The sequence below is a fragment of the Brachyhypopomus gauderio genome, chromosome 1 (assembly GCF_052324685.1).
Source record: "Brachyhypopomus gauderio isolate BG-103 chromosome 1, BGAUD_0.2, whole genome shotgun sequence".
In the NCBI taxonomy this organism is placed as follows: Eukaryota; Metazoa; Chordata; class Actinopteri; order Gymnotiformes; family Hypopomidae; genus Brachyhypopomus; species Brachyhypopomus gauderio.
In genome coordinates this window covers 30,883,203-30,893,835 of record NC_135211.1, presented here as the reverse complement: position 1 = coordinate 30,893,835, position 10,633 = coordinate 30,883,203, and the positions used below count along the sequence as shown (strand labels likewise).

At 40.5% G+C, this 10,633-nt stretch overlaps 2 protein-coding genes across 3 annotated transcripts; one reads left to right on the top strand and one right to left on the bottom strand.

The window, feature by feature from the left end:
• Positions 1 to 2: 2 nt before the first annotated feature.
• Positions 3 to 6,612, bottom strand: cox14 (cytochrome c oxidase assembly factor COX14). The gene is made up of 2 exons (XM_077008739.1): positions 6,494 to 6,612; positions 3 to 932 (listed from the first exon to the last, which is right to left on the bottom strand). Exon 2 carries the CDS (start codon positions 921 to 923, stop codon positions 741 to 743), a length of 183 nt encoding a protein of 60 aa, XP_076864854.1. The 5' UTR covers positions 924 to 932; positions 6,494 to 6,612; the 3' UTR covers positions 3 to 740.
• On the top strand, positions 6,566 to 10,528 carry bcdin3d (BCDIN3 domain containing). 2 transcript variants are annotated; one of them, XM_077008716.1, is made up of 3 exons: positions 6,566 to 6,910; positions 6,991 to 7,055; positions 8,193 to 10,528. In XM_077008716.1, the coding sequence occupies exons 1-3, from the start codon at positions 6,889 to 6,891 to the stop codon at positions 8,745 to 8,747; spliced, it is 642 nt and encodes a 213-aa protein (XP_076864831.1). In that variant the 5' UTR covers positions 6,566 to 6,888; the 3' UTR covers positions 8,748 to 10,528. The 2 variants fall into 2 exon arrangements, with proteins under 2 accessions (XP_076864831.1, XP_076864825.1); XM_077008710.1 differs by having other exon boundaries at positions 6,566 to 7,055.
• The last annotated feature ends 105 nt before the right edge of the window (positions 10,529 to 10,633 follow it).

Below are 10,633 nucleotides of genomic sequence, written 5' to 3'. Positions count from 1 at the left end.
AGTATGTTTTGGTAGTGGCATCACTCAGTTTATATTCTGTGATAAAGATTGTGATCTTACTTTTCAAATTAAATCTATGGTTCAGCATCACAGTGAACTGATGGTATTTAACATTTCCAGGCTTCTCATTAGACTACCCAAAAAAAAAAACACACTTGTGGTTGACACTGGTGTCAAGTCAGCATTGATGTGCTTTGGTAAAAATGGTAGCAATTTTGATTAAAAAGCTGAAGGAAATTGGTGCAATATAAAAGTGAAGAAATTCAGGTTGTTCAGATTATCATAAATGGTTTTAGGCAAAAGACAAACTCAAATGCAGAAATTGTTAGAATTTGGTAACTGAGCTCAATAGAGGAACTGTCTTCTTGTTTTTATCCCACCATTGTAACATTCTGGTTAGGAAAACCATTCCTACTATCCTGAGTAGGCCATTCTAATCTAACAAGGCTGACAATTACTGGGCCAAAATACATTCTTACTGTAGTTTCCACTGCATATTAACAAATTCATTGAGAAATAGGTTTAAATTGCCCGAACATTTAATATAGTGCAACATAAACCAGCGCATTAGTTGCAGAGACCATTTTTCAATCTTCACTGCAGAAAAAGTAGACATATTAATGTTAACATTCCGTCACCAGATCTCATCAGAAGTAATGTGTCCCAGTCACGTTACGCGATCAAAATAATGTCGATTTCGATTGTTCACAAATTAGTCCCGAAACAAGCAGAGGGACATCTCAGTCCTTGATGATCTCCGTGTCTGTGGTCTGATTCTGCGCCGCCAGCTGCAGCCGTTTCTGCCGCTGCATGTAGCGGTAGCCGCGCGCGGCGCACAGGTAGCCGCCGTACACCGTCAGCAGCATCATCGACGCGGAAAACACCCGGTAGCCCACATCAGCGAGACGCTTGCCGGTCATCATTGTGGCAAACTGGAAAAGAAACAAAGTTTAAGGATACACTGTGCTCAGGTGATATGTAAATGTACAGCCAAACCATACAAACCAAAATCTGAAGGCAACCCAAGTTTATTTATATAGCGCCTTTCATACACACTGGCAATTCAAGGTGCTTCAAGCTACAAAAGAAAAAGCTTATTAAGTCCCGAGGTCTATCACCTTGGGAAGCCTCAAAGTTGTTCCAGCGTCAGTTAGACTCACTGAAGAACCACAGGTGCATCTCAATAAATTAGAATATCATCAAAAAGTTAATTTATTTCAGTAATTAAATACAAAAAATGTAATGCATATATTATATAGAGTAATGACAAAAGTGTTTATTTCTGTTAATGTTGATGATTATGGCTTACAGCCAATGAAAACCCAAAATCTTATATATATTATATAAGGCCAACTGAAAATTATATTTAATTTAGAAATGTTGGCCTACTGAAAAGTATGTACATAATAGTGTGGAGTGGCATGGAGGTGATCAGCCTGTGGCCCTGCTGAGGTGTTATGGACAGCCCCGTCGACAGGGGGGGACAACCGGGTCTGTTGTCCCGGGCCCTAGGGCCAGGGGGGCCCATCAAAGAGCCCAGCAATTTATTTTTTATTTAAAGTCTATAATTTTTAAATAATCTTGAAATCTTTCATTAATATAAAATTATGTACTCATAATAAGCTCAATGGTTCAAATATATATGTTTTTTACCTATCTGCATATTTTCCATTAAGTGCATACACCCCCGCCTCCCACTGGAAAATGGTTTGATCCAGCACCGACTGTAGCCGGTCGGTATCGGCCCAACAGCGGGAAATACAGTGGTGGATAGTTAGAGTAAATACAGAAATCTGGAGCGCAGAAAAGAAAGGAAAAACATTTACCTGACGAATTTTAAAGTTGCATTGTGTTCCAGGTTTTAAAAGTGCTGGAATTTAGGGTAAAGTACTTGAAAATGCTTGAAATTGTAACTACTTCGTTTCACAACAAATAGCTGTCTGACTGAACAGTTCTCGTGAAGACGTTAAGATTGGGCGTTTTGAAAATAAACAACCATTAAATAATGTGATAAAAAGCCAATTATTTCGAATCATTTCGAGTATATGTATAAATATTTAACAAGTTTAACGTGGTGGAAAATATTGAAATGGACCTTTAAAGTGACGTACACGTGCTTTAACTCCACATTATAAAGGTGTATGAACCCTACAAACATGACTTTGTTCAGTGCTGAAGCGCGGCGCGCGCGAAGTTACAAAATTCGAGAGGTGCACTCGCGCACGGGCGGAGCCACTGCGATTACGTCATTTTCGCGCTGGGGGGGGGGGGGGGGGGGGGTACATGAATCTTTCTTGTCCCGGGCCCCAGCAAGACTGTCAACGGGCCTGGTTATGGAAGCCCATGTTGCTTTGATAGCAGCCTTCAGCTCATCTGCATTGTTGGGTCTGGTGTTTCATCTTCCTCTTGACAAGGTCAGGCACGTTTACTCAGCTTATTAAACCAGGTATTAGTACTTTTGGCAGTGTAGACAGGTCCTGCTGGAAAATGAGATTTTCATCTCCAAAAAGCTTAATGACTTTCCTGGTAGACGACTGCGCTGACATTGGTCTTGATATAACACAGTGGCCCTACACCAACAGATGACATGGCTCCCCAAACCATCACTGATTGTGGAAACTTCACACTCAAACTCAAGCAGCTTGGACTGCGTGCCTCTCCACTCTTCCTCCAGACTCTGGGACTTTGATATCCAAATGAAATGCAAAATTTACTTTCATCTGAAAACAACACCTTGGACATACACACTGTTAGACCACACCTTATGTGGGTTGTAGACACCACCTCATGCTACCTCTATGGTGAGATCACTGACAAAATGCAAAAGTGATCAAAACATCAGCCAGAAAGGGTGAGAACAGAGAAAGGGTCTGTGGTCACCAGTGTTGCCATAGTTACTTTGAAACAGTAATCCGACTACTGACTACTTCTTTAAAAAGTAACTCAGTTAAGTTACTGACTACTTGCTTTTAAAAGTAACTAAGTTAGATTACTTTTAGTTACTTTCAGCAGAGGCTGATCCCCCGCCCCTATAACATGAAAATGACTACCAGTTCTGCCAATACTCACTTTATTGACATGTATTTTAACCGGAACATCAAAAATGACACTGGCATTTGTAAACTTTTTCTTGAAATAGGCTTACATGTTTTTTAAATAAATAAATAAGACAGTCTTTCTGTTCAACTCCGCCCACTTACAGGGTTGCCAACTGTCACGCATTGAGACACACGCATTTGACTGTCTTCACACGCTTACGCCACACTTCCGATATCTCACGCCGAAAAAAAAATCCAGTTTATTTACCTCTGATCCACATCTATGATTCAATGAGTTACTAGTTCGATCTGGCGCCAACCACCGGCGATCGATCGATCGCGATATAATACTGAATTTAGTCCATTTTACACCCCGCCCGGGTAACAATTTACGTTCGCCGCCAAGCCCCGGTTTTTTTTTTTTTTTCAGGTTTGACGTTGTGTTTTTGAAAGTAGACAGCACTCTGTCGCCAGGACAGAGTGTACAACGGACCTTAATGTTGTCTTCCTTAGCCGAAATAAAATCAAAATAATGCCTGTATTTCCAGCTGCTTAAGGCGAACCTCTCCTTCCATCTGACTTTGGCGCCGCAGAGCAGAGATGACGTAACCGCGTAAGAAACGTGTAGCCAAAAAATAAGAATGAATAAATATAACCTACGTTCCCCCGAAATGCAGAAATAGTAACGCACGATGTTTTAGATAAGTAACTTTAATCTGACTACTAGTTTTTAAATAGTAGTTGCGTTAGACTACTCGTTACTGAAAAAAGTAGTCCGACTACAGTAACGCGTTACTAAGTAACGCGTTACCGGCATCACTGGTGGTCACCACCTACAGAACCACTCCTTTATAGGGGTTGTCTTGCTAATTGCCTCTCATTTCTACCTGTTGTCTGCATTTGCACAACAGCAGGTAAAATTGATTCACAATCAGTGTTGCTTCCTAACTGAACAGGTTGGTTTCACAGAAGAGTGGTTGACTTGAAGTCACATTGTGTTGTTTAAGTGTTCCCTTTATCATACATATTGTACATCAATACAGTATATCTACAGCACTAACATAAGCTAACTGGTACCGGATAGCATATTAGGCACATTCTCTATATTTCTATTTTCTACTTTTTATCTACTTTCTGGTTATTGTATTTGGTCTATTCTTGTTTGGAAATGTATATTTGTAGTATTGTATCTTAGGTCATTTGCATTGTGCGATGAAGAACTGCTACTGGTTGCCTTGAATTTCATTTTGAGATGAATAAGGTGTCAATAATCAATAAAGATCAATAAAGCAATAGGAACACCTGTCCAACTGCTTATTAAAGCAAATGTCAATTCAGCCAATCACATGGCAGCAACACAATGCATTTAGGCATGTAGACATGGCCAAGATGATCTGCTGCAGTTCAAACCAAGCATCAGAATGGGGAAGAAAGTTGATTTAAGTGACTTTGAACGTGGCATGGTTGTTGGTGCCAGACAAGCTGGTCTGAGTATTTCAGAAACTGCTGATCTACTGGGATTTTCACGCACAACCATTTCTAGGGTTTACAGAGAATGGCGTGAAAAAGAGAAAATATCCTGTCAGCGGCAGTTCTGTGGGCGCAAATGCCTTGTTGATACCAAAGGTCAGAGGAGAATGGCCAGACTGGTTTGAGCTGATAGAACACCAACAGTAACTCAAATAACCAGTCATTACAACTGAAGCATGCAGAAGAGCATATCTGAACGCACAACACGTTGAACCCTGAGGCAGATGGACTATAGCAGCAGAAGACCACACTGGGTGCCACTCCTGTCAGCTAAGAACAGGAAACTGAGGCTACAATTTGCACAGGCAAACTGGACAATAGAAGATTGGAAAAACATTGCCTGGTCTGATAAGTCTTGATTTCTGCTGCAACACTTAGATAGTAGGGTCAGAATTTGGCGTCACCAACATGAAAGCATGGATTCATCCTGCCTTGTATTGTTACAACCGAGGCATGCACAAGAGCATCTCTGAACGCACAACACGTCAACCTTGAGGCAGATGGGCTACAGCAGCAGAAGACCACACCGAATGCCACTCCTGCCCTGATGGCTACTTCCAGCAGTATAACACGCCATGTTATAAAATCATCTCAGACTGGTTTCTTGAACATGACAAAGAGTTCACTGTACTTGAATGGCCTCCACAGTCACCAGATCTCAATCCAATAGATCACCTCTGGGATGTGGTGGAACTGGGATTCACATCATAGATGTGCAGCCAACAAATCTGCAGCAACTGTGTGATGCTATCATGTCAATATGGACCAGACTCTCTGAGCAATGTTTCTCTGGTGTCATTTCCATGCCAAAACTAGGGTGCGCAAAAGCACAGGGCGAAAAACAAATGTGCATGTTAAAATATTTCATGTGTGTAAATATTCAAATCGCGAGCACAAAGACGAATTCCTTACAGTACAGTCAGTTGAAAGTCTCCATGGATATGAAGATCAGAGTAGAGGACTGCACTGACATCTGCCTTGCCTTTGCTTGTGTTTCTGCCTCCCAGTTGCAATGAAATGTGTTATCCAAGAAATAAATTATTTGCTAGCAGAAAACTGCAATCATTTGTTCGACTATACAATAATACAACTAATATTTACATGGTTCTTTAAAGAACTTGGTTCTGTATGGGAACAAACATGGTTCCTCTATTGTTTTGGTACTATATTGTGTTGTGACATGTTATTTTGAACTAGATAACCACCGTTCGCGGAGTGATATTTTCGTAGGAGAAGCGTATTAATAGGTGTGTAATGTTCTGTGGAGTGTAATTAAAAACAAAAATACAATCCTCGAGTCCTTTAGTCATCAAATAATACTTCATATAGCAGTCTTTGTTCTAAGAGTGTAATGACTATGGGAAAAATAAGTCTTAGTATGTTTTAAAGATTTGTGTTGTGCTAATTATCATAGGTATTGCGGGAATCCATGAATTCATGCGCATTAGAAAGTGTTAAGTTTGTCTATTCAATTATATTTATTATTTAGATCAGCCCAAATGTTACTTTTAAGCTGGATAGGTAGCTAACTCGTCTGTCTACGGTCATCGTGTTATGAAAACACTGTACTGTCACACTGTACTGTCACCAAACCAGGAGCCCGTCTGAGCGCGCGCACTAACACACACGCGCACGGAACTCTGTGCTCGCGACTTTCACATTTACGCTCGCGAAATATTTTAACGTGCACGTTTATGTTTTTCGCCCCCTAGTTTTGGCACGGAAATGACGCCATAGGTGCGTCTAATAAAGTGGCCGGTGAGTGTGTGTGACCTGCAGTAACCCAAAAGTATTGATATTTACCTAACGTAGCTACTGCAGCTAACTAGCGTAATAATTTGATACACTGGCCGATGAACCTGTCTGTGGCCTTGTATAAAGTGAAGTGATGTGTTCCAAAATGGTTAGCAATAGCAGTTAATTACCTGTGATTCTCTGCTTTAATCCCAGAAGCTGTTAATGAGCTGCGTAAGTCAGTCGCTTCAATGTCAGCCAAGACGTGACAAATCTGACGCATGCGCAGTTGCACGTTTCCGTCCGTAAGATCTAAGGATCACCAGAGAGGGCAAAATAATTGCGAGTTGTTTTTTATCAAGAGCACTTATATGTTGTATTTTATAAATGTCTCAGATAAGCAAATACATGTTTAGCACGATCAATTACGGACATAAGTTAAAGTTCGGATTTTCTCTTTGATCCATTGCAATACAAATTTAAACGGATGTAGTTTCCGGAAACGCGCTCAGACCGAGGACTGTTTTGATGATGGACAACATGGCGACACCCAGCAAGCGTGCAAGTTTGCACAGTTTGGCAGAGAATGAAGATCCTGGAGCTGCTCCGTATGGCAATTTTATCAATTACTATACATTTAATCCACCAGTTAATCGTCTCAGTTTAATACCGACCACTCTTCTTAAAGACATCGGATGCCGCCCTGAGAGCAGTGAACCTGTCCTGATGTTGGACGCCGGGTGTAACTCGGGGGTGAGTGTTCGCGTCTTAAGCTGAGCTATCGCAGCCTTCTCTTAGTAACAATACATTACAACGAGCAGTCATACTGGATCTTCTAACGTCTAACAGAAGATGACAAGCTTAGCAAATGTAGTGGTTGGCCGCAAAGTGCCAAAGCAGCAAAGTGATTAAATAAACTTAACGGAAGTAACTCACTCACTCACCATTCGTGGTTATTTAGAGAACTAGTTAATCTAAAGTTTCACACTCGCTTTCATAAGGTGATGTCATGATTCACCTAATCATCAGGTCAGGAGAAATTTAACAAAAATGTCTAATGGAGATGTATAAAATATACTTAACAGGTTATGACAACTGGTTCATCACTTTTGAGTGTAATGACTTAAAACAATGGACTAATGTCGTTATGTTATGGGAGCAGTCTGTTCAACAGAAAACAAGTATATTTGTTCAGAATGAGTGTGAAATTGCTCTCATGATGCTAGATGACTAGATGATATGGAGACTGCACATGTAACTTTGAGAAATCAGTACAGATCTGAAAATTGCACCAAAGCGACCAAGAAAAAACTGTAAGATTGTCAGGATGTGGGGTTTGTTAGGAGAAAATGATTGGGACTCAGTGAAAAGTTTTTTTTTTAAGTTTTGTGTGAAGTGTAGAAATGCATTTTAGTACTGCCAAATGTGTGACTTCAGGACAGGAGGGGTTTAGTAAGGATCAGTGAATACCAGATGAAGAAAAAATGTAGAAAGACTGTACTAGGTAAAAATGTTTTTCTCGTGAGGTTTTGGTGTATTAATACAAGAGTTAATGTCAAATACTTTCTGAAATGTCAATCTAACATCAACTTTCAGCGACGTTATCCAGGTCAGTGGAACATAAGTATTTATCAAAGATGTCAGACATTTGGCGTGTAAGCTACATTGTATATCCATTGTTACAGGGGTTAGGAAATGTCAAATATGTCACACAATGACCTTTGTTCATATGTAGATGTTTTATCTTAAATGACATCAAGCCTAGCTGTAAATGCAGATAATCAACAATGACATTTCTGTGCAGTACATTCTGCTATTATGGGAAGTTGGAGCTTTGCCAAATAAAACCAGACTTTCATTGTCTTCATATTAATTGCTGTCTTTCAACAGGACTTATCTGTTGCACTGTATAAACATCTGCTGCAGGAGTGGCAATCTGAAAGTGATGCTTCCGAGAGAGTTTTCCTGCTTGGATTCGACCTTGACCGAGACTTAATCTTACGAGCCCAAGACTCCAACCCGTTCCCCCAAAACATACAGTTCGTGTCTCTTGATATCACCCATGAGGAGAGCCACACGACGCTGACTTCCCACTCGGAGAAGTTTGGTCGGCGCCGCTACAATTTGTGTACTTGTTTTGCGGTAACGATGTGGATTCACCTGAACCATGGCGACGCCGCCTTTCTAGCTCTTCTTTCGCGACTTGCCTCGTTATGCGAGTACCTATTACTGGAGGTGCAGCCTTGGAAGTGCTACCGTTCGGCCGCTCGGCGTCTGCGTAAACTCGGACGCCGCGACTTCGACCACTTCAAAACGCTTCAGATCTGTGGGGACATGGCAGCGCATGCTAAAGAGCACTTAGAGCAGCGGTGTAGCATGGAGCTAACGCGGAGCTTCGGCACGACGGGCTGGGACCGCAGCCTCTTGCTCTTCAAGAGACGATGACCCATTAGAGTGAACTTTATTTATTTAAGCGCAGTTTCTTCCTTCCGCGCGCGCGTGCGTGTGTGTTGGGGTGGGGAGGCGGTGAGTAGCATGACGTAGGTCTTGGTTATTAGTTAAGATTTGTTTGTTTTTGTTTTTTAATTGTAAGTTCTTGGTAAATGTCTGTTTAGTACGTCACGCACACAAAAAGATGAATAATTAATTCAAGGGGTTTTTTGCCCATCACAGCCATATGCAACATGTGTTACACAGTGAGATAGAATGATGTTTCTATTGGACCCAAGGGGCAAGATGGAGCCTAACGTAGTGGTGACAGTACATAAGAGTGCGATGTGGGTGTGTGGAGGGTTGCAAGGTGGTTTCTCAGTTCACGGCTGTGTGAGGAGCAATCAACATGTCATTTAGCATGACAGTAAGACATTTCAGGAAACAGTGAAGCACATGTTTACTATGGAGCTTCAGAATGAACCTGAGTGTAAAGTGTAGTTCAGGCTTAAAGCAGCAATAAGTAATTTATACTATCAAAAAAGCAGCAATTTGTATGAAAGGGATTATTACAAAGTGCAGCTCACATGAGATGAAAAATCAAATTGCTTTGTAGTCCACAAAAGTGGAAAGGGAAAGTAAATAGGCGAAGGTCAAATAACTACCGTTTCTCTCAGCATCTAGGGCAGGACATTAAATGGATGTTTGGGAAGTTGAGAGTTACAATTGTACAAATTTTCCACAGCATTAATAACAAGTCAAAAGTTCTGTAATGTCTAATTGAATCGGTATCAGAAGTCATGTAGATGTACATTTTCATTAACCAAACACTAGGGGGCACTGACTCAACACAGTCCTTGCCTCGAGTTAAGCTATATTTCAAGAAATTAGACAAGCCAACTATTTGTATTTGAAATAATCTGATTATATTTATATCTAAAATAAATGGTATATCTCTTGACAAAAGTCGAGCAGCCTTTCCTGCTTTTTATTTCTATTTGTTTTATTGTGTTGTCTAATAATTTCCATTTGCATCTCCAAATGCGTCTGTATAACTCCTATAACTGTTATTAATAGGATAATAACGGTCAGTCTTCATAGTCAAACGCATGTTTTTAGTTTGTGCTGCGTAGTCTACTTGTTGCAAATTCTGTCTCTTCTGGATTTATGGGCAGATAACCACTGTTTTAGACGAGTAGTGCTTTCTACTGTACAGATAGTTAACCTGACCAGCTCCTGTACACGCACATTACAGCAATAAGGAGTCGCCATTTAAAACAGTCGGCCATTAAAAAAAGAGACTTCTGGAATTCTCATTTGGGTCTTTGTGTATGGTCACTTTCATAAGAATGTGCAGGAACCTTTTTGTAAATTGCTTGCAATCGATGGTGTATTTCTTTTCTCCTCCCCCTTCCCCCAGTTATTGACACCCAGCTAGCACACATTTTGTTGTCTTTCATTTCCTGATACACCTAAAGGACTCACAAGGAATGATTAAAAACATGGACTGGCTGAGGACCCCAACGGACTGCACTGACTTCCTGAAGGAGTGCTTTAGCTGATAGAGGTGTGTCGATTTATTGACAGATCAATTTATTGATTGATTTAACCCAAAATGCTAATGAGAATATGGATAATGAAGATTGTGCGTAGCAGTTAGCATTTGCCCTAAACTAACAGTTCCCCTTAGTTATCATTAGGTATTAATGGTGTTTGCTTTGCTTGCATATAATTTTGTCAAATATTATCAAGGCACTTGTACATCAGGTATTGTATTTCTGTGACTAAGCTCGACATTCATAGAACACATGGTTAAAATATTAATATGTATCCTCAATGTATCATTGAGGATAAAGGGTTCCACAGGAAGATGAATTAAATTTTTAATTTTATATAATTAA

Coding starts and splice junctions, on each gene's coding strand:
- cox14 (XM_077008739.1), bottom strand. CDS start 923: ATGATGACCGGCAAGCGTCTCGCTGATGTGGGCTACCGGGTGTTTTCC.
- bcdin3d (XM_077008710.1), top strand. CDS start 6,831: ATGATGGACAACATGGCGACACCCAGCAAGCGTGCAAGTTTGCACAGT. Junction 7,056..8,192: donor ACGCCGGGTGTAACTCGGGG/GTGAGTGTTCGC, acceptor GTCTTTCAACAG/GACTTATCTGTTGCACTGTA.